A 24,411-nucleotide genomic window follows, 5' to 3' on the forward strand; every position below is an offset into this window, starting at 1 on the left:
GTTAATGTTCCTTTGCCTCTAAAAGCTACCTTCCACCATGTACATGTTCTTCTACATCTCACAAAGTCTTCTGGATTACATTCCAGGATTAGTAGAGCGCCCGCTGTACTTCCAGGCTCCTCGGAAAAGCGCTGCAGGTCTCTCAGACCCAAACACTGAGGCTGTATGGAGCGGTGTGTTTTGTGAATGGCCTGGAGGAAATGGAGGTGGCGATTAGAGATGAGCGAATTATTCAAAAATTCGATTCGGCTGATTCGCCGAATTTGCGGGAGAAATTCGATTCGATGCGAATTTATTTGCCGCAAATTTAACTTATTAAAAGGATTTCTAGGCTTCAGAGAGCCTTTATATTAGTGCAGAACACTGTACCTTTAATTTAAATGCCCTTGGAGTCTGCTGGGGAAGAGAAATAATACTGTCAGTCAGTATGACATGCAGATGAGTGCCGTCGATCTTAGAATCACCGCACACTTCACTCATTTGGGCAGTCACGGGGCACGACGAAGAAGGAAAAGCAGAAGAAGAAGAATGAAAAGAAGAAGAAGGAAAAGAAGAAGAAGGAAAAGAAGAAGAAGGAAAAGAAGAAGAAGGAAAAGAAGGCGGAAAAGAAGAAGAAGAAGACGGAAAAGAAGACGGAAAAGAAGAAGAAGAAGAATGAAAAGAAGACGAAGAAGAAGAAGAATGAAAAGAAGACGAAGAAGAAGAAGAATGAAAAGAAGACGAAGAAGAAGAAGAATGAAAAGAAGACGAAGAAGAAGAAGAATGAAAAGAAGACGAAGAAGAAGAAGAATGAAAAGAAGACGAAGAAGAAGAAGAATGAAAAGAAGACGAAGAAGAAGAAGAATGAAAAGAAGACGAAGAAGAAGAAGAATGAAAAGAAGACGAAGAAGAAGAAGAATGAAAAGAAGAAGAAGAAGAAGAATGAAAAGAAGAAGAAGAAGAAGAATGAAAAGAAGAAGAAGAAGAAGAAGAAGAATGAAAAGAAGAAGAAGAATGAAAAGAAGAAGAAGAATGAAAAGAAGAAGAAGAAGAAGAAGAAGAAGAATGAAAAGAAGAAGAAGAATGAAAAGAAGAAGAAGAATGAAAAGAAGAAGAAGAAGAAGAATGAAAAGAAGAAGAAGAAGAAGAATGAAAAGAAGAAGAAGAAGAAGAATGAAAAGAAGAAGAAGAAGAAGAATGAAAAGAAGAAGAAGAAGAAGAATGAAAAGAAGAAGAAGAAGAAGAATGAAAAGAAGAAGAAGAAGAAGAATGAAAAGAAGAAGAAGAAGAAGAATGAAAAGAAGAAGAAGAAGAAGAATGAAAAGAAGAAGAAGAAGAATGAAAAGAAGAAGAAGAAGAAGAAGAAGAAGAATGAAAAGAAGAAGAAGAATGAAAAGAAGAAGAAGAATGAAAAGAAGAAGAAGAAGAAGAAGAATGAAAAGAAGAAGAAGAAGAAGAAGAATGAAAAGAAGAAGAAGAAGAATGAAAAGAAGAAGAAGAATGAAAAGAAGAAGAAGAATGAAAAGAAGAAGTATTCCAGTACAGCAAAAAGTGTATCTGCAGAGAGCTCCGCTATTTCTGACAGTTCTCTGACAGTTCCTTCACATTTACAGCGGTTGAAACATTGTATCTATTTATTTCCGAATAAAAACATCTGTATCCTAAATGGAAACAAATAGATACAATGTTTCAACCGCTGTAAATGAACTGTCAGAACTGTCAGAAATAGCGGAGCTCTCTGCAGTGACACTTTTGCCGGCTGATCGGGAAAAATTCGATTCGTGCACCCGAAGTTTGCTAAAATTCGGATTCGATGCGAATCAAATTTTTCCTGATATTCGAAACGAATTCCACTTCGCCAGGTTCGATTCGCTCATCTCTAGTGGCGATACGACCAAAGCACTGGGGAAACAGGACCTACAGCACTTAGATCCAGGCAGCCCGGTAGTACAGTGGAAGTTGAAACTAATTCCAGCATGTAAACAGGAAGATCTGCATTATGTAGAAGAATGTGTACACGCTGGGGGGCGGCTTTTGAGGCAAAGGAGTGTTAACAATTTTAACTCTGATACAAGCTTATTGTGCCCAGATTCGGCTTTAAAACACAACTTCACCCAAAAGGGGAGGTTCCACTCTTCCTCCTCCTCTCACCCTCCTCTGCAACACGTGGAATAAATTTTTTTTTTGGAGGGGTGGGGACAGGTACCCCCTCCCACACCCGGAGAAATCACCGCGGCGGGTCCACCTAAGGTGGGTCCACCTCAGAGGTCTGATGAAAGAGCTGAATGCTCTGAAACGAGTCACCGCCCCCTTCCTGCGGCTCCACACTACGTCCTGATGTCACTTCCGCTCGGTGGCCATCTTGGTTGCGCTCCAGGCTGGTTCTTCCCTCCTACGGAACACAGCTCATGCTGGCTGGAGGCGAAACACACCGGCCAGGAGACCCGGCTCACACATGCACCGCGGACCCCTGGACATCCACCCGCCCTCCTCACGCCTCCCATGGGAATGACCAAGGAGTACCAGCCAGTGCAATAGCTGTGGTCCCTGGAACTCCATCCATCCTGCTGATGAGATCACACCCGAATAACGGCCTCCCTATATATCATTGATGCACGATATATCTCTACCTCCTGTGAGTGTTTTTATTTTGTGTGCAATAAACTGACTTTTATACTACACTTAGTCTGGCACACCTCTCTCTCCTCTAGTTTTTGTAGCTGCTATTAAATTTTTTCAAAAGTGACTGAAGCTTCTCTTTAAGCAGGACTCCAGCCACTTTTTTAAAGCTTTAAATAAAGCAGAGAAGGGTTAATTTATATTGCCATTTATATATGATACAACAGGATGTAAGAAAATCTCAGCAACAAAAGACACAGACCACAACAAAAACAAAGCACCATTCATCTGTAGTGACCATAAAGAAGTATGCAGCTTTTATCGAGGCTTCTCACACAGGAACCTTGTTTTATATTAGACTATAAAGCATAATTAAAGGCAAATATAATTACCTTCATTCTAATAGTTTGACGCCCATGAGATCACCTCTCCAGAGCCGGCATCTTCTCCCGGCTTCTTCTGGGTGCCAGGCTTTGGTCATCTTAATTGGCTGGCACGGGATGACGTCACTCCTGCACATGAGCAGGAATGCAGTCATCCCAGCACACAGGCAGTGTGCCTGATTCTGAACTAAGCTGTGCATGCTCAGGGGATTGTGAACAAGCAGGTAACTGCAATTTATTGCACACTATATGCAAACACAACTAAACCAGAATGTACCATTCTGGACAAGGAGACACTGTGTCAATAGTGAGGCAACACACTAAGATAAAAAAAATCTTCTTTTGTACTCACTAAAAAAAATATTTTCCTCTTTTGTTCATTGGAGGACACAGCTCTGCTTTATATAATCACCAACTGGCAACCCCTTCTGGTAGCCAAATCTCCGGTTGGTGGTATCTAAAGCAGAGCTGTGTCCTCCAATGAATAAAAGAGAAATATAAGCCCAAAGTTGAACGGCAGCTAAAAATACTAATACATAAATAAATGACCGAAAAAAACCCCCAAAAAACAAAAAAACACCACAGCTTTTTCTGCAATATTCTGCTTCAATCCAGAAATTCCCTCCTGCAGAACTTTTTTCTGCAGCTATATGTATCCAGTCTGATGGCTAGCATCATTCAACCATCTTCTTCTGAGCCCAGGTAAACCTCGACCTGCCTCCAGCATGTGAAAGGACAGTAAAATGAAAAAACAGCACAGCGATGAGCTAATCTCTCTGTCACCTTCTCCTATGAGCATGCTTCATATCAGCACATGCATTGATTGGCTCCTTGTGTTGCTTTGTCCTCTCACACATTTGCCCTGCTGTACAGAGAATGTAAGAGACTGATACCAGGTCACATTTAGGTACATACACTACTGGAATTTATTAAAAAAAAAAAAAAAAAAAAACCACATTTAAATCTAAATTGCAGGAATTCAGTAACTTTGTAAAAAGAGAAGGTACTCAATGAGTTAAGACCAATGAGCTGCCTGCTAGCTTCCGGAGCTCAGACTCTGGACTCGGCTGGTCTCAGCCCCTTCAAGTGCAGAATCAGTGTAACTACTATGCATGTCCCTCCCTCCTCCTGCCCAGTTACAGAAGCCTTTGTATTGTGTGAACTCTTTCACAAAATGCAAAGGCTTCTGTCAATGGGCAGCAGAGGGGAGTGGCTACTCTGTGTGCTTTTCTCCTCTCACAGACTCCAATGTGGAGTGTATCCTCAGGCAGAGCCATACATCTGTCATAGAAATAATAGAGATAAGCCCACAATGTGACAGACAGCTATTAGGACTTAACCCATGGTATGCCTGAACCTTTTACAAAGTTGCTGAATTCATGGAATTCAGCTTTAATTATGCATTAAAGTATGAACAGCTGCACTAACTGGTGTCTTTTATATCAGATATAAACATCTATAGCTTTAAATCTGCATACCTGTTGCAATCCCTCCGTTCCATAGGCCGCCCTCATCTCTTCCAGTTCTCTGTTCAACTCCTCGATTTCTTGCTGCTTCCCGACCAGTTCATCCTCCATCACCTCGAGCCGCGAAAGGGTGCTCTGAGTGCCTCGGTCGCTGAACGTTTCCCGCACCTCGAACTCTTCCTCCTGAATCGATCCAATTTGGTTAGTGAAAGTGGCACATGTAAGTCTGCAAAGTCACGGCAGCTGCTGCTTTTCCAGCACTGTTAGCAAAGTTACCCACATTAAAATAGCCGGCAGCACTGAGCGAGCTTACTGCCATGGCAACCACCTTTGTTGTGGAGATAATTTGCGCCTCAAGAGCACTGACACATTTCCACCAAATTCTCTACGTGTGAAAAAAACTGACAAAGCAAAACGGCATCATTTTCCCTCATTATGCAACAGATACCAGCCATAGAGCTATAGGAAAGGTTAGAGCGTGCATGTAGCATGTGTTTGGCCAGAAAGTATGCAGCCAAAAAGAGTCTGCCTCATCGCCCTTTAACCCCTGCGATGCTGGAGCTCTAGAGAGTGTTAACTATGCCTGGTTAGTGATATAAAAACACTTGTGACCGTATACTGTACCCATGGGGCGTGGGCTGTGCTGTTTGCTGTCAGCGGCAAATCGTCAACTACCTGTGATAAAAACAATAGCCAGAAGGATGGTGTATAAACATGACAAAAAAGACAGATCCAGCCAAATATATGCTTTATCTCACTTACTGTAGGCATTCTAATAAACTTGCATTCAGTATAGAGTTCCCATACTCCAGCTAGAACAGTTCCTGTTCCAGAGATAGGACAGGAAGTCTGAATAAATCACTCCAAAGTAAGGGCAAATCTCCTCTTCAAGTGGAAGTGAATACTCACCTTAACGGTCCCTGGTCGTGTGCTGGTCTTCGAACATATTCATTGCACATGCACAGGGACCACTTATCCCAGCACACAGGGATCGTCCTGATTCTGTGCGATCAGCCGCACATGCGCAGCTCTAGTTACAGTGCCACAGAAGAAACAGTGAGTAGGCAGGTAGGGGCATTGTAGAAAAAAAAGAGATGGGCCAAAAAAGTAGTTACTTATGGTGGCAGATACCAAGTGAGCTGGAACTACTAAAGAATCAATCCTTAATATCAATAAACCTGATGTTTTAAAGTATTTGGTATTATTACTTTGTCTGAAAATGTAGTTCCGGTGCAGACTGAGACAACTTACATCGGGAGTTCACCAAGTAAAGTAGGGGCATTGCATTGCAAAAGAATTGCACCAGAATTAACTCCTGTACACGGGACACTCCCTGGCTGGCTAATCACGACAGCAGAAGACCTGGTTCCTGGAAGAAGCCCAACAAAAGATGTTTGCAGGCAGTTTGCATCATTGGCATGACAAGAATATTCGATGGAGCAGGATGGAATTTCTTTTTCAAATGGTTTTCTAACAGTGTATGTGGTTTGCAGTCGGGAAATTAGATTCTTTCCAAAACGGAATGTTAAAATCAAAAGAAATTTTGAACATTCATCAAGCTGTCGAATGTACTACTAATGCAGGCCATAGATGGGTCGAAAATTGGCTGATTTTTTGGCCGAAAATAAAATCGGTCGATTTTCGGATCGTTAGTGGGCTAATTGTTCGGCCGTTTTTCGGTATTTTGGCAGATTTTTTTTATCAGTAAAGTTGGAATAAGATCGGCCGATTTTCGCGGCAATTATGGGCAAATCGGCCGATCTTTTTACCGATAAAACAATCTGCGTATGAGCAGTGACCTGCAAGAGGAAGACAAAAAGAAGGAGAAAAAGAAGAAGAGGATGAAGAGGAAGAAGAAGAGGATGAAGAAGAAGAAGAGGATAAAGAAGAAGAAGAGGATGAAGATGAAGAAGAAGAGGATGAAGATGAAGAAGAAGAGGATGAAGAAGAAGAGGATGAAGATGAAGAAGAAGAGGATGAAGATGAAGAAGAGGATGAAGATGAAGAAGAAGAGGATGAAGAAGAAGAGGATGAAGAAGAAGAGGATGATGATGAAGAGGATGATGATGAAGAAGAAGAATTCCAGTCCGGCAAAAAGTGTCCCTGCAGAGAGCTCCGCTATTTCTTTGACAGTTCCTTGACATTTATAGCGGTTGCAACATTGTATCTATTTGTTTCCGAATAAAAACATCTGTATCCTAAATGGATACAAATAGATACATTGTTGCAACCGCTATAAATGTCAAGGAACTGTCAAAGAAATAGCGGAGCTCTCTGCAGGGACACTTTTTGCGGCTGTAGACGGGATGAAAATCGGCCGATTTTTTTTACCGTTCCTGGTAACGTCAGCTGCTTGAACGACCGATTTTTCGTTCTTTTAAAGAAAAATCGTCCGTTTTTCTCCCCATCTATGGCCTGCATAAGAAGTTGTATACATTTTTGTTAAAAAAAATCTACTAGTGTATACACAGCTTTAAAGTCGTGGTCAAAATAACACCCTAAAGATGACCAAACACCGATTTGGGCACAATTTCCTGCACCGGTCACCCTAGCATCTCCCTTGTAAAAATGCGGACAGGATACTTTGTACCTGCAGATCTATTGCAGGCCATAGACGGTTCGTTTATCGGCCGATTTTCCTTCCGAAAGAATAATCGGCCGATTTTCCATCCGAAAGAATAATCGGCCGATTTTCCATCCGAAAGAATAATCGGCCGATTTTCCATCCGAAAGAATAATCGGCCGATTTTCCATCCGAAAGAATAATCGGCCGATTTTCCATCCGAAAGAATAATCGGCCGATTTTCCATCCGAAAGAATAATCGGCCGATTTTCCATCCGAAAGAATAATCGGCCGATTTTCGCACTGTTAGTGGGGCAATGGCATTGGCTGATTTTCACGGTTCCTCCTCATTTCTTTTATTGGTCATGCTGGAAAATTTGTGAAAAATGGCCGATTTTCGCAATCATTGGTGGCAACAGAACGACCGATGTTTCGTTTTTTCGGACAAAAAAATCAGCCGATAAACGAACCGTCCCCTCCTCTCCCAATGCCCCGCCCACCATAACCCCCCCCGCACTGCACTCCCTCAGCCCTGTCACTACTGAGGAAGTCGCCAAAGTCCTCTCAAAAGCCCGCCTCACTACCTGCCCCCTGGACCCTATCCCCTCTCAACTCCTCCGGTCACCCCCCTCTTCCCTCATCCGCTCCCTCACCCACATCTTCAATCTCTCCCTCTCTACTGGCGTATTCCCCTCCCCCCTAAAGCACGCGCATATCACCCCCATCCTCAAAAAGCCCTCCCTGGATCCCGCGGACCCCAACAACCTCAGACCCATCTCCCTGCTGCCACTCACCTCCAAGCTCCTTGAACGCATAGTCTACGATCGCCTAAGCGCCCACCTTACAGACAATAACCTCCTTGACCCTCTACAGTCCGGCTTCCGTCCCCTACACTCCACTGAAACTGCCCTCCTCAAAATCACTAACGACCTACTCAACGCCAAAGCCAAGGGCGACTACTCTGTCCTCCTTCTCCTGGACCTCTCTGCGGCCTTCGACACAGTTGACCACCCCCTCCTCCTTAATAAACTACTCTCCCTTGGCATCGGAGATACTGCTCTCTCTTGGTTCTCATCCTACCTATCCCGACGCTCCTTCAGTGTCACCTACAATGGTGCCACCTCCCCCTCCCTCCCCCTCTCTGTTGGGGTCCCCCAAGGCTCTGTCCTTGGACCCCTTCTCTTCTCCATCTACACCTCCTCCCTGGGCAAACTCATACAATCTCACGGCTTCAACTATCACCTCTATGCTGACGACACCCAAATCTACCTCTCCACCCCTCACCTCACCCCCACTATCTCCGCCCGCATCACTCACCTCCTAAATGACATCTCAGACTGGATGTCGCTAGATTTCCTCAAGCTCAACCTCTCCAAAACCGAGCTCCTCATCTTTCCCCCTGCCAACACCCCCCCCCCCCATCTTATCCATCATCACCAACAACTCCACTATCACTCCCGCCCCGCAAGCCAAAGTCCTTGGCGTCATTCCTAACGCGGACCTCTCCCTCCAACCGCATGTCAAATCACTCACAAACACATGCAGGCTCCATCTTCGCAACATTGCCAAGATACGCTCCTTCCTCACCCCAGACACCACCAAACTTCTAGTACACTCCCTCATCATCTCACGCCTTGACTACTGCAACTCCCTCCTCACTGGCCTACCCAAGTGCAGGCTCTCCCCGCTCCAGACCATTCTGAACTCAGCTGCCAGACTCATCCACCTCACCACCCACTCCACCTCTGCCACCCCCCTCTGCCTCTCCCTCCACTGGCTCCCGATTGCCCAACGCATCAAATTTAAACTCCTAACCCTGACCTACAAAGCCGTTCACAACACTGCCCCTGACTACCTCACCAACCTGATCACCAAGTACCACCCTACCCGTACCCTTCGCTCCTCACAGGACCTCCTTCTATCCTGCTCCCTGGTCTCCTCCTCCCATGCACGACTGCAGGACTTCTCCAGGTCCTCCCCCATCCTCTGGAACTCACTGCCCCAATCCATCAGACTGTCGCCTTCCCTATTCACATTCAGGCGCTCCCTCAAAACCCATCTCTTCAGGGAAGCCTACCCCACCCTCACCTAACGGCCATCCTCCCTCATTCCTCCCACCACTTCATCCCCCTCAGCCACTTCCTACTGTACCTTTACCCCCTCCCTCCTAGATTGTAAACTCGTAAGAGTAGGGCCCTCTTACCCCTCGTACGTTGTTTGTTGTTGTACTGTGCCATGTATTGTCCCCCCTATTGTACAGCGCTGAGCAAACCCTTTGGCGCTATATAAACTCGTAGTAATAATAATAATAATAATAGTCTATGGCCTGCATAAGGAAAAAAAAACAAAAACCGACAGAGGTCACTTGGCAGCATGATTTGCCTGATTTTACTGATGCTGACTGGGGGAAAGATATACAACAATATATACCTCTGATGATATTGGCTAGGGATAGATTTATTTAGCTGAAATTTCTCCATCATGTTTATTATATCCCTCACCAGCTGTCATTTATCTACCCAACGGCTGATAAATACTATCCTGAGTGTAGATTGGAAGTTGGCACTTTTCTACACATGGTTTGGTTCTGCCCATATATTCAGAACTTCTGGCAAGGAGTGGTAGCTGATCCTAATGCCATTCTAGACCTACGAGTCCCTTTAGATCGGGTTTTACTACTGTAGGGTGTGGGTGATGGTCTGGAGGCTTCCTTTCATCTGCAATGTTTTCTCTTCGATGTGTCATTCTGTTTAAATGAAAGACAGCAGAGTCACCGATGGTTCTACAATGGAGAATTACAGTGAATCAGGTACTTCCATTATACAAACTGATTCATATGGGCCGTAACTGTCCCAGATAATTGCAGAAATTCAAGGACCCTTGGGTGGAAGATAGAGGGCTCTCTCTGTAAACATCATCTGGCTCCTGCTCTTTGCACACTTTTTTTTCATGGGATAGGAGGGTACCCATGTCTGATTTTGGTGGTTTGCCTGAGGCCTTTGCCCACAAATGCATGGTCTCTCTTCCTGTTTTCTTTTTCTCATTTCCAGTTTTCCCTCCTCTGCTTTCTCCTTCTCATCATTCCCTTTTCTTCCTCCCCCTCTTTTTTCTCTCCTCTGGGTCTCCTCCTTCCATACGGTTTATGGAAATATATTAGGCGACAGCTACTGTGCTGAAGAATATGTTTATGCCTTAATTGGTAAACCGTATCTGAGCTTTCACTCTTTCCTACAGGGATTTGTTGCAGTTTCTCTTGACCACAGATTTTTGTTTTCCCCTCCATGTGTCTGTATTGGCTTAATTTGAGCTATCCTTTTTTCTGTACTGCATGGAACTATATTTGTATTGTTCTCCAAAACTCAATAAACCAGTCTCTGTTAAACAAAAAAACAAAACAAAAAAGGGATTGGCCAGTTCCTGATGAATCCATCAAAATTTGCTCTGTGCAGACTACTTGCATTGCAGGCATTTGCTCCTGGGTGCATACTACCCTGAACAGGGGCGGACTGACCATTGGAGCACTCAGGCACTGCCCGAGGGCCCAGGGTCAGTAAGGGGCCCCATAAGATGCCCCTGGTACCTTTCATTGGCTTTTTCGGGTGTGGAGGACACAGGGGCCCCATGATCCCCTATTGCCTGGGGGCCCCATGAGTTGTCAGTCCGCCCCTGACCCTGAATATACTGCTTGGTGCACCATCCAGCCGCAGCAGCTGTCAGCCTGACAAACTTTTACAAGCTGCTGATCTGATCTGAAGAAAGGGGCATGGAAAGTAAAGTTGTTGTTCATCAATTATCAGCCTTCATCCTTAGAAGCATTGTGGAGGCTTCTCCGGTGATCTCCTCCCCTACCTGCCTGACACTGAGAATACAAAATCAGAGAAGTGAAGGTTGGAGATTGCCAGAGGACCTACCTAACACTAAAACTTCACACTTAGTGGCGAAAATTAGTAAAATTTAACACACAGATTGCATCAAATTTTTTTTGTTTGTTTTTTTGCAAAGGAAACAATGTTAGCAACAGAAATCCTAGTTGGCGTTCTCTGTCTATTACACCTGACTCTGCAAGCTGGCCGATTCTTGCAGAGATAAACTGGCTCTGATTATCTCTACTTTGCTGGCAGCAGAGCTCTTGATTGCTATTCGGCTTCTCCCCAGGGAAGACTATATTCTGACAAAAAAGATCTTTTTTGTGGAGAAAAGAAATGTACAGGACATGTGACTTGGACAAGGCTTGGCATCAACCAAGAAAAAGAAGTCACCGGCTGACCTCTACAAAACTGTCAGTACCACTCTGCAATTAACTTAAAAAGAATCAAAGGGGGGCATTTATCATTTCAGTCACACGGAAAGGCAATAGTAAACTGGAGCAGGCTAAAGGGCTTGTTCACACTCAGGGGCGGACTGACAACTCATGGGGCCCCCGGGCAATTGGGGATCATGGGGCCCGAGTCCTTGCCCACACTCAAAACACACCCAAAAAACCTATTAAAAAAAAAAAAAAAAAGGTACGAGGAGCATTTTATGGGGCCCCCTACTGACCCTGGGCCCTCGAGCAGTGCCCGAGTGCTCGAATGGTCAGTCCGCACCTGTTCACACTATGAGATGCATCCAAGCATGCGTTTTTTTTTTTTAGCAGGTTCCCATGTGTCGCATTTCCGGGCTGTCCAGCAACTTCAATGGGCTGCTCTATGCGTGCGAATCGCACAAAAATGAAGCAAACACGATTTTTAAAATCACACCAAACCGCATAATACTGCGTTATCATGCATTCTGGCAGCTGCAAATGCTAGATGCGTGGGGATACCATTAACCACTTCCTGTCCGGACACTTTTACCCCCTTCCTGTCCAGGGCAATTTTCAGCTTTCAGCGCTATCACACTTTGAATGACAATTGCGCGGTCATGCAATACTGTACCCATATGAATTTTTTACCATTTTTTTGAGACAGATAAAGCTTTATTTTGGTGGTATTTATTCACCGCTGGGATTTTTATTTTTTTTACTATGTAAATGAAAATGTCCAAAAATTTTGAAAAAAAGTGTTTTTTTTTATAAAATTTTGCAAATAAATAATATTTCATCCTAAATCTTGGCCAAAATTTATTCCGTTATTTTTTTAGTAAAAAAAAAAAATCCAAATTAGTTTATAACCAAACATTATAATTTTTAAACATTTTTTTTACATTTTTATTTTATTTTTTTTATATTATTTTTTATTTTTATTTTTTATTTTTACATACTGTCACCCTAGCAGTACAGTGTCACCATGGTGACACTGTACTACTTGTGGGGGGTGATGAAGATTTTTTTTTTTTTTTTTTTACACTGATTGCTTTTACACCCATATAGGATGTAAAAGCAATCATTTCTCTTTCTCTCTGTCTGCATTCTTGCAGTCATTGAGAAATACTGAGTGAGCTGTGATTGGTCACAGCTTGTCACATGGTACAAGGCTGTTGTGAATAGCCTTGTACCATGTGACCTCTGTGATCATTCACAGATTTCACACGTAGTAAGCAATGATGTCACAAGTGACATCTTGCTTACTACTTTGCATGTGCTCACTGATTCGCCAATCAGTGATCACATGACCGGGACCTCGTACAGAGGTCCCGTCCGACGATCGGTGTTTCACTGTGTCCGGAGGACACAGCGGACACCGGATCGCGGTGACTCCTAGGGAGCGCGCACAGCTAGAAAAGGCGGGTGCCGTTTAGGAACGGCAACCCGACCTTGGACTGCCACCGCCCTGCCGTTTATAAACAGCAGGCGGACGGCAAGAGGTTAATAATTAACCCGGGAGGTGGGCGGGATGGGGCATGGCTTAATGTCATGTGGCTGCCGTGATGTCACGTCACAGCCGGTCACATGATCGGGAAAGGTCCCGATCGAAAGAGCGGACCGGGACCTTTCCGTGAGTACCTCACATGTGTGCTGGGAGCGCGCAGGGCGCGCGCTCTCAGCACATATGTTTTTTGTTACATGAACGCAAATGTGCGGCCGCTCGGTGTCTAGGCCCAGAAGCCGGGAGGCTGCACATTTGTGTGAAGGGGTTAAAGTGACACTTAACACACACTCTTTAATTTACACGATCCCTTCTCTTTCTGTATATCGATGACGGCTCTGTAATTATTTTAATAAATAAATAAAAAAAAATCCTAATTGATATACAGCTGTCACATGACCCAGCTCTTTCCTAGCCTGTCTGCAGGGGGAAACATAAGGAGGAGGAGCTTCTAGTCCCCTACAGATGGTTATATGCTCAAAATGTAAAAAAAAAAAAAAAAACCTTTGGGATGCAGTATAAGAAAAATATCAAACTATTTTAAATCATCATACACATCTATATGTCAAATAATCTCTTTATTATTTTTGGCAATAACATGGTGTGGGAGGATTTCTACCAGTCAAAGGCTGTGTCACATCCCTCCAGCTTGCGTCTTAGAACAACAGGAAGGTGAAGCCTCCATCAATAAAGATGCAATGATGTGAAAGTGGAAAACCCAAATACTCGTGCACTTAGGGATGGACTTTGTCATAGGGATCACACAACCAAGGTCTTGGAATATACATGCCTTGCTGCCCTCAAAGAACCGGGGAGTCCAAAAGTACTAAGAGAAAAACAAAACAGAGGGTGCACCGGCCTTGTGCATTACCTTTAAAAATATGTTTATTAAATTAAAAGAAGGTATTCTACTCACAAAAGTACATGAATATAAGCACATGATGAGACCACTCTGTCCAATTCGCACTGCGTTTCTGAATGGTGATGAGAATGATGGACATCCAAAATATCTGACGCGTTTCGAGGACTAGCCTCTTCCTCAGAGTCTCTGATGTCCATCATTCTCATCACCATTCATAAACGCATTGCGAATTGGACAGGGCGGTCTCATATGATGTGCTTATATTCATGTACTTTTGTGAGTAGAATACCTTCTTTTAATTTAATAAACATATTTTTAAAGGTAATGCACAAGGCCGGTGCGCCCTCCGTTTTGTTTTTCTCTATTAATAAAGATGCAATATCCTACCCCCATTGTGTTTAACTGGATAGTGGCCATGGAGGAGGAAGGAGGGAGTCTGCTGTCATTTACCGCTGTGTATATGCCGACATGTGTGACTCTATATAGTCACATGGGCTGCTCAGATATGATAAGGAAGGAATGATCAGCATAGAAACTCACCGAAAACGGAGCATGTGCAGTAGCTGCCAACACCCAAACTGCTCTGCAAAATCCCCAACTGCACTGGGGACATGAACAGATGGATCAACCAGGCTTTTTTTTTTTATATAAAAATCAAATCCCATAGTGACTGAACAATTATGAGCAGCATGTAATACAGCATTTATTGATCACTTATTATGATGTGGGTTTAATGACACTTTAATGACAGCCACGTGCATCTGTAGAGGGCAGTGCATTAATGTGCGATGCAGGAAAACATGCGAGTTCCTGCATTGCGCCTGGTGTGGACAAGTCCTTACTGTAAGGTTGCAACTTAAATATCTCCCTCTGCTGGTCTGAAGCAGCACTGCAACAATACAACCTGCCCCGGCTGCTTCCGAAGTGTGAATTTGTTCAAAGTGAAAATCAGTCTCACCTTTAGTGCTAAATCTGTCTCAATCCTTTACACAGTTGTGTCAGTTTGGTGCCCGAAATTCCAGGTGCAGCAAATACCCTAACAAAACTGCACATATTTTGCTAAACAATATGCAGGCTAAAATGCAAGTAAGTGTGTCGCAAATTTGCTCAATAAGCCCCGATTCACACATATGTGGCCGTGTGGGACGCGTTTTTCACGGGCAGGAGAGCCCATTCATTTGAATGGACTCCCGTGCCACACAGGGAAGAAGTCCCTGCACTTCTTCCGAAAACGCAGCCCGCACGGGAACCCAGTACGGCTGCGTTTTCCAGTGCGTGCGGCGTGCCATTAGAAGTAATGGCACCCACCCGCAGGTCCGCATTTCTCTGTGCAGGTGGTGCGGCTGCATGGATTTTCGTGTGGATCCGCAGCAGCACCACCCGCACAGATGTGAACCTAGCCTTAATGTCCCTCAAAAAGTATCACGTATCTCTGGCTGACTCACTTCAGGGTACATGCACATGGATGTTCGCAGGTGCAAGGAAGTTCGATTGTGCCTGGGGAACCACAGGTGGAGCGCACATAGAAGTGCACGTCTGTATGCACTTCTGCTTGTGTAAACGCCCATGATCTTTTGCATTGGCATTTACCTGCACATGTCTACACGATGTATTTATTTTTCCAAATGTGAAGCTTCTGCTTTAGAAAATACGGTACATCATATGCACATGCTTTGGTAAATGCCAATGAAAAAAGAGCATCGGCATTTACTTTGCAAATCTTTTGGCACCTGAATTATATTTGAACTTTGCACTTAGCTGTATGGCTGCAGTTGCCCTGTAAAACCAATCTGCTATACTGGCAATAAAAGCAATCCTTTCAATGTGAACAATACAAAACTGAACAGTAATGATTTCATGTAAATTTCAATGAAGTATTAAGAGATTACAAAGAAGAGAAAGACGACAAAAGACACTGTGAAAAAGGGAACTGCGTACTTCCAACAATTCCCCAATGGCAGATGAAGACAAAAGGAGAATGAATGAAGTGACAATCACAGATTCTCTAGGATCAGGAATGAAATATGTCACCCAGAGACAGGCGGATCATCTGCATGCAGCATGCACCGCTTGGCTTACCTCAGAGCTATAATCATCGGCCGTGGTAGACACCTCACTTTCAGGCTACAATGAAACAAAACCCCATTTCAAAAAAATGCTTTATAGTCAAAATGTGATTTTATTTTATTTTAGGGATCGCTCTCTGTGTATGCATCCTGTTTTGTATTGATACAGCAACCTGAGGTGTCATGTGGCAATTCGTAGTAGCACCACCAGTAGGCTGCGGAGTATTGCACCAGCGATCAGTAGAGGCTCCTGCAGACACTGCCTCCAGCTTACCTGCGTCTGCCATGGAAGCAGATGGGACTTGTAGTCCCATTCATTCACAGCCAGAGCCCGAAACATATATATATGGACACAGGCACAATTTTCATTTTTTCAGGCATTTACCAAAATATATTCAAGCTATAGCTATATAATGGATTCGGGCTGAAAGTGCACACTCTCAGGTTTAATTTGATGGTATGTACATCCAAATTGGAGGAAGGGTTTAGGATTACAGCTCTTAAGAGTAGCCATTCCCCCTTTTTCAAGGGACCAAAGTAATTGGACAATTGAATATAATCATAAATAAAATGTTCATTTTTAATATTTTGTTAAGAATCCTTTACTGGCAATGACTGCCTGAAGTGTGGAATCCATGGACATTACCAAAGACTGGGTTTCCTCCTTTCTGATGCTTTGCCAGGCTCTAACTACAGCTGTTTTCAATTATTCTTTGTTTGTGGGTCTTTCTGTCTTTAGCAAGTAAAAAGCATGCTCAATTGGGTTGAGATCAGATGATTGACTCGGCCATTGCAGAATATTCCACTTCTTTTCCATCAAAAGCTCCTTGGTTGCTTTTTGCAGTGTGTTTTGGATCATTGTCCATCTGTACTGTGAAGCGCTGTCCAAACAACTTTGCTGCATTTGGCTGAATCTGGGCTGACAGTATATCTCTAAACACTGCAGAATTAATCCGGCTGCTTCTGTCACATCATCAATAAACACCAATGACCCAGCGCCACTGGAAGCCATGCATGCCCATGCCATCACACTGCCTGCACCATGTTTAACAGATGACGTTGTGTGCTTTGGGTCATGAGCTGTTCCAAGTCTTCTCCACACTTTACAGATTAATCTTAGTTTCATCCGTCCAAAGAATGCTTTTCCAGAACTGGTTTTTTTTTTTTTAGATGTTTTTTTGGCAAAATCTAATCTGGCTTATCTATTCTTCAGGCTTATGAATGGTTTGTATCTTGTGGTGAACCCTCTGTATTTGCTCTTCTGAAGTCTTTTCTTGATTGTACACTTTGACAATGATACGCCCACCTCCTGGAGAGTGTCCTTCACTTGTCTGGATGTTGTGAATGGGTTTTTCTTTACCATAGAGGAGGATCCTACGATTATCCACCACTGTTGAGTTCCATGGACGTCCATGCCTTTGTATGTTGCTGAGCTCACCAGTGCATTGTTCTTTCCCCAGAATGTACCAAACTGTTGATTTGACCACTCCTAATGTTCCTGCCATTTTTCGTTTTTGAAGCCTTAAAATGGCCTGTTTCACTTGCATGGACAGCTCCTTTGAATGCATGATGTAGGTTCACAGCAATAGATTCCAAATGCAAATACCACAATTAGAATCAACTCCAGACCTTTTACCTGCTTTATTGACGAAGACATAATGGAGTAGCCCACACCTGGCCATGAAACCGCTTTTGATTCAACTGTCCAATTACTTTTCGCCCCTTGAAAAAGGGGGGGGGGTGGCTAATCTTAAGAGCTGTAATTCCTAAACCCTTCCTCCAGTTTGGATGTACATACCCTCATATTAAACCTGAGAGTGTGCGCTTTCAGCCCATATCCATTATATAACTATAGCTTTAATATGTTTTGGCAAATACCTGAAAAAAAACTAAAATTGTGCCTGTGTTCAAATATGTATGGACCTGACTGTATGTGCTGTTTTTGAAAAAGTCACTGCCGATGCGGGGAGAAAACCCCAGCCTGCTGTCACAAGGGGGGGTTGGTGCAGACCTGGAGCATGTTAAACATTACACCCTAAATATGGATATAATGTGTAACATGCTCTAAATGGTGAACCTATGCTATAAGACTGCAAGCTTTTAGAACTTCTAAAATCTCTTCAACATAGTACACGATATGGCCAAGGCTTTGTGTACAAATGATCATCACACCTATGTAAGCCTATTGGACATCCTATTCCAAAGGCATGGGCATCATTATGGATTTCCCCTCCTACCTTTGTGTCAATATCAGCCTCCACTCCTCTAGCTTTCCACAATATTTTTTTGTGGATTTTGTGCCCATTGAGCAACTAAAAACATTTGTGAAACTCATCAAACCATGGCTTTGTACACAGGGGTGCATTCATGCTGGAACAGAAAAGAACCTTCACAAGGTTGGAAGTGCACAATTGTCTAAGTCCACTTATATTTGGCAATATAGGTAGGTGTGATGGTCTGGTATCCACAAACATTATGCCCTATAGTGTAACTGATGATTTTGTGGTCTAATACACTGGTCATTTCCATACCAGTTCCTGTTTTCAGGGATACACCATGAATAGATGAGAGGTAGGATCAGAAGTATTGTAGGTCAGGGTTTGATCTGAGTTTGAAGTTGAGGTTAGAGACTAAAGCTTAGGGCTAGCATTAGGCCTCGTTTAAACCAGTGACAATCTCTACCATACCTCTCAAAAGTGATTTGCGGTAGATTGCTTTGCAAAGGGAAGTAGAGCAGCATCTTCCAGGCATTCAAGAGGCAATACCACTGCAATCATTGGCCAAGCTATTGGCTTGCAGTTGCAGTGAGGTCCAATTGACTTTAAAGGAGAAGCAAAGCCAAAGCTATTTTGGCTCTATTTCTACTGGGGATCACAGGCGTGCACTCCTGTGACCTGTTTTTGTCTGACAGTGGGATAAAGCCCGTTGTCAGCTGACGTCACTCAGCCATTCAGGCTCTAGAAAGATCCCAACTTTAGCATGCCACTGAGATCCCGAGCCGACCGCTCCCGCAGAGCCTCCACAGCCCAGCATTTCAGTGAGAGCTGAAGGGGCAGAGAAGAGAGCTGGTGATTGACAATCATTAGCGCTCTGCAGACTGGAGACTGAGAACTAAGTGGCTAGCGGTGTTTCATTGCTCAGTTCTTGGTCTGAATCGGCGGAAGACAGATGCAGCATTGGTCCAACGCTGCATCCAACTAGGGAAATATAAATGTTTATTTTTTTTATAAACCCATACTTCTCTTTTAACAGGCTAGTTTGGCCAGTCTGATAACTGCATTGTCTGACTGATGCTCAGGGATGGCAATTTAATGAAAAAAAAAGGTAGAGCTTTTGTAAATGCTAATGTGGCTGTATATTGTACCATGGCAGGAATGTATTCTTGCATTCTCATAAAACTACTAAAAAAAGGGGACAATTTTTTGTCACACAACTGAAAACTCCAAGTATAGTCTGTGATAATAAAATTATAGTACACGGATTCTATTTTGGGACAAGCAGACTAAGCAGTCCAGATTAAAAACTTTGCTTGGAAAGGCCAACAAGATAGATGGAGTTGAATACCATTAACCAACAACTTTCAAGACATTTACTATTACTACTACTACTACTAGTTATGTATAATGCCCTGAACTAACCAATTAACCAGACATCAGGAATGGTAAATTAAAAGAGAGGCATAACTTTAAAATGAACCCGTCAGGTATGTAATGCTGCTGAAGTGTCTACAAGATCCTAAATTTATCTTCAAGTCAATGTGCATGGGCTTGTACAGCTTGTGCATCCCAAGCTCAGGCTGTACACAGGGCCATGGCTACCATCAAAGTCAGCAGCAAGCACCACTTTCTCCCTGTTCTAAACCCACGCCCCTTCCAATAATGGTCTAAAGCAGCCTTTCTCAACCAGGGTTCCTTCAGAGCTTGTTAGGGGTCCCTTGAACAATTAGCAATTTCTGCCTCGGAGTTAAGTTCCCACTGACACCACTGATCTTTTTAGCTATCTGTAAGAGCTTAATTCTTCCCAATGACCACAATGTAAGGAGCACTGATAATCACACTAATGTAACAGGAGTTATTTATATAGTAATGATTAGCAGGGGTTCCCTGAGACATCATTTCAAAGGTTCACTGCAGTTCTGGTGTCAGAGTGGCAAATAATTGGAGGATTGGCGGAGATAAGTTCTGCCTTGAGCAGAAGATTTTGATACCTTTGGTCAAGTGGACATTTGATTAAGTGGAGTTAAAAAACCAGAGTTGAAAACATGAGTCTTCTAACCTGTAAGTGACAACTGATATTTTCTGTTTGTAATAATAACATTGTAACTGGGATAATGTGTGCTAGCAGGGTTGAAGGTTTTGTGCAGTGAACAGTGTGCCGCATGTATGCAACAATGGAGCAATAGCTCCACGATGGACACCTCTGTGACGATTGTGAGTGGGTTGCCCTTCTGGAAGCTCGTGTTAGAGATCTGGAGGAGCAAATTGCAACACTTGAAAACCTTGAAAAGGGGTCTTCTGCTCTCTGAGAAGGTAGCTAATGAGATTGATATGGAGGGCGGAGGGACTAGTCAGGATTATCAGGTAGAAAGATGGGTTACTGTAGTGAGATGAGAGTGGTAGGGGCTCACAGAAAAGGAAGGTCAGCCCTGAGTTTGAGCACCCAAACAGATTTGCCAAGTTGGGTGAAGATGTGGGAGTGGCAGCCCTGTATCTCACTGCTATCCCTAACAGCCAGCCAAGCAGACCATCTAGGAGGGGTGGTGTAGGTAGAGCAGAAAGGCCTAGGCAGTTGGTGGTAATAGGGGATTTTTATAATCAGGACTGATAATTTGTCACTAGGATCACTTTAACCAAATGGTTTGCTGTCCCCCCTGGTGCCAGGGTTCAGCATGTGGTGGACCAGGTTGATAAATTACTGGGAGGGGCTGGGCATGACCCAGCTGTCTTGGTCCATGTTGGAACCAATGACAAAATACATGGAAGGTGACGGTTCCTTAACAATCAGTTTAAAGAACTAGGCTGCAAGCTGAAGGGAAGGACCTCAAAAGGTAATATTCTCTGAAATATTACCTGTACCATGCGCAACAGAGGAAAAATAGGGGAAGATTAGAGAACTGAATGCATGGTTAAAGTCCTGGTGTAAGAGGGAAGGATTTGGGTTTCTAGAGCACTGGGCTGACATTTCATTGGGGTGCAACCTATATGCTTGAGATGGTTTGGACCGAATTGGAATGAGGTCTTCTGTGCTGTGGGAGAGGTTTATGGGACGCTGGAGGAGTATTTAAACTAGGATCCAGGGGGGAGGGAGAATTAGATTATAATGTGGCAGACAGATCAGACAGGAGTCAGTTCTTATTGGCGGGTGGAATGGGGAAAGATGGGGGGAGGGCTATGGCAGGTGATCAGAAGGTTCCCATGTTACAAACAAACAGTGGAATTGGTACCATTTGTGCAAAAACAAAAAATATGCAAAGTACGTGTGCAAAAGGTGTCAATAATTTAAAGTGTTTGTTCACCTATGCCAGAAGTCTGCCAAGCAAATTAGGCGAGTTGGAAGCTTTGGTGCATGAAGAGAACTAGGATTTAATTGGTATTGCCGAATCTTGGCTTCATTCTTCACATGACTGGGCCATTAATATTCCTGGCCATGTTCTCTTTTGGAGAGACAGGGTAAAAAGAAAAGGTGGTGGTGTCTGTCTCCATGTGAGAAGTGATCTCAAAGCAAGTGTGAAGGAGGACCTAGTTGATGGAGTGCAACAAGGCTGAAGCATTATGGGTGGAACTGCACATGGGGGTGCGTACTACAAAGGTAATCATTTGAGTTTGTTATATGCCTTCCAGTGTTAATGAGGAGGTGAAAACTCCGCTCTTTGCACAGATCGTAAGGACTGCAAAGGCTGGGACAGTGATAATAATGGGGGATTTTAACTACCCAGAAATTGACTGGAGTAATGGCACTGCAGGAACAGTTAAAGGGCACAAATTTATAAACCTGCTACAGGACAATTTTATGGTACAGTTCATAGAGGCCCCAACTAGGAATGATGTTCTGCTGGATCTGGTAAGCTCAAATCATGCAGAGCTTATTATGAATGTCCATATAAAAGAATATCTGGGTAGCAGTGATCAGAACATGGATTTCATTGATTGTTTGCTGTAAACAAGCACATATGGGAAAAATAAAAACACTCAACTTTAAGAGAGCTAACTTTCCAAGGCTGATAGCTGTTCTACAAGACTTAGACTGGGAGGGAAAATTGGCATAGCTGAACACAATACAAAATTGGGAGTTTAAAAAAAAATAAATAAAAAGACTGTATGTGAACACACTGCAAAATATATTCCTATGCGGAACAAGTTTAAAAGGCTAAAAATAACACCTATGTGGCTTATGGCCAAAGTTAAATGTGCTATAAATAATAAGAAAAGAGTTTATAAAATATAAAAATGAAGAAGTGCTATCGTCGTTTAAACATCAAAAAGAATATAACAGATTATGTAAAAAGGTAATCAAGGCAGCAAAAATTGAAAACGAACGACAGACTGCAAAAGATAGCTGGACAAACCCCAAAACTTTTTTCAAATATATTAATAGTAAAAGGGTCCGGCCATAGCATGTAGGCCCTTTACAAAACAATCTAGAGTGGGTGACTGGGGACAAAGAGAAGGAAAGTTTATTAAATACCTTCTTCAGCTCTGTGTATACAAAAGAGCATGGGGGAGCTCTTGTCCATAATAGGCATGGTATTGACACAGCTCCAGCTGATCCACATTGGCTAACAAAATGATATAATCTAGAAATATTTAGACAGAATAAAGGTGAATAAAGCACCTGGACCAGATGACATACACCTACAGGTCCTTAAAGAATTGAGCTCTGTCATTTCAAAGCCATTGTTTCTAATTTTTAGGGACTCTTTAATGACTGGCATAGTATCATTGGATTGGCATAAGGCCAATGCGGTACCAATATTTAAAAAGGGGTCAAAATCTTTACCAAGTAATTATAGACCTGTTAGTTTAACATAGATGAGTTCTTGCTGGAAAAAAATATTTTTAAGCAACAAACAGCATGGATTCATGAAAGACAGAAGTCAAACAAATCTGATTTCTTTTTATGAAGAGGTGAGCAAAACCTTGGACAGAGTGGTGGTGGTGGACGTGGCATACTTGGACAGAGCGGTGGCAGTGGACGTGGTATACTTGGACAGAGCGGTGGCAGTGGACGTGGTATACTTGGACAGAGCGGTGGCAGTGGACGTGGTATACTTGGACAGAGCGGTGGCAGTGGACGTGGTATACTTGGACAGAGGGGTGGCAGTGGACGTGGTATACTTGGATTTTGCAAAAGCGTTTGACACAGTTCCCCACACACGGCTAATGTGTAAGGTAAAGTCTACAGGCTTGGAAAAATTAGAATGTAAATAAATAGAAAACTGGCTAAAAGATCGTGTTCAGAGAGTAGTAATTAATGATTCATATTCTGAATGGTCTAGGGGTGTTAGTGGTGTACCCCAAGGTTCAGTGCTGGGACCCTTACTTTTTAATATATTTATAAACGATATAGGGTCTGAGATTAAGAATGCAGTTTCAGTCTTTGCAGATGACACCAAGCTGTGAAGTGGAATAACGTCCTTACAGGATGTCTCCAATTTACAAGCCGACCTCAATGCTCTGTGTAATTGGGCAACTATGTGGCAAATAAGGCTTAATGTTGATAAATGTAAGGTTCTGCACTTGGGGGCTAAGAATATGCATGCATCATACACACTAGGGGGGGGGGGTACAACTGGGAGGTCAATGGTGGAGAAGGATCTGGGAGTTCTGGTGGATCACAAGCTTAATAATGGCATGCAATGCCAAGCTGCGGCTTCTAAAGAGCAAAATCCTCTCTTGTATTAAAAGAGGTATAGACTCCAGAGAGGGAGATATCATTTCCCCCGGTACAAATCATTAGTAATACCTCATCTGGAATATGCAGTTCAGTTTTGGGCACCAATTCACAAAAAGAACATTGGGGAACTGGAGAAAGTACAGAGAAGGGCAACCAAAAACTGATAAGAGGCATGGAGGAGCTCAGCTATGAGGAAAGATTAAAGGAATTACATTTATTTTCTCTTGAGAAGAGGATATTAAGGGGGGATATGATCTCCATGTATAATACATAAGGGGGGATATGATCTCCATGTATAATACATAAGAGGGGATATGATCTCCATGTATAATACATAAGGGGGGATATGATCACCATGTATAATACATAAGGGGGGATATGATCTCCATGTATAATACATAAGGGGGGATATGATCTCCATGTATAATACATAAGGGGGGATATGATCTCCATGTATAATACATAAGGGGGATATGATCTCCATGTATAATACATAAGGGGGGATATGATCACCATGTATAATACATAAGGGGGATATGATCTCCATGTATAATACATAAGGGGGGATATGATCTCCATGTATAAATACATAAGGGGGATATGATCTCCATGTATAATACATAAGGGGGGATATGATCTCCATGTATAAATACATAAGGGGGATATGATCTCCATGTATAATACATAAGGGGGATATGATCTCCATGTATAATACATAAGGGGGGATATGATCTCCATGTATAATACATAAGGGGGATATGATCACCATGTATAATACATAAGGGGGGGATATG

General features: G+C 43.1%; 1 protein-coding gene across 6 annotated transcripts in view; it reads right to left on the reverse strand.

Moving 5' to 3' along the window:
* AKAP9 (A-kinase anchoring protein 9) overlaps positions 1-24,411 on the reverse strand; it is a 362,315-nt gene that overhangs the window by 288,283 nt on the left and 49,621 nt on the right. For 5 of the 6 annotated variants that reach the window (XM_089686482.1, XM_089686484.1, XM_089686479.1 and 2 more), the window contains exons 3-5: positions 15,738-15,782; positions 5,072-5,122; positions 4,460-4,630 (exon numbers count right to left, since the gene is read on the reverse strand). In XM_089686482.1, coding sequence (XP_089542608.1) covers positions 4,460-4,630; positions 5,072-5,122; positions 15,738-15,782 — 267 coding nt within the window. The remainder of the gene's footprint in view (positions 1-4,459; positions 4,631-5,071; positions 5,123-15,737; positions 15,783-24,411) is intronic. The other variant, XM_089686483.1, reaches the window with a different exon arrangement.

This window comes from Staurois parvus, unplaced genomic scaffold (genome assembly GCF_062004578.1).
Source record: "Staurois parvus isolate SC_StPar_1 unplaced genomic scaffold, SC_StPar_1.0 ptg000400l, whole genome shotgun sequence".
NCBI lineage: Eukaryota > Metazoa > Chordata > Amphibia > Anura > Ranidae > Staurois > Staurois parvus.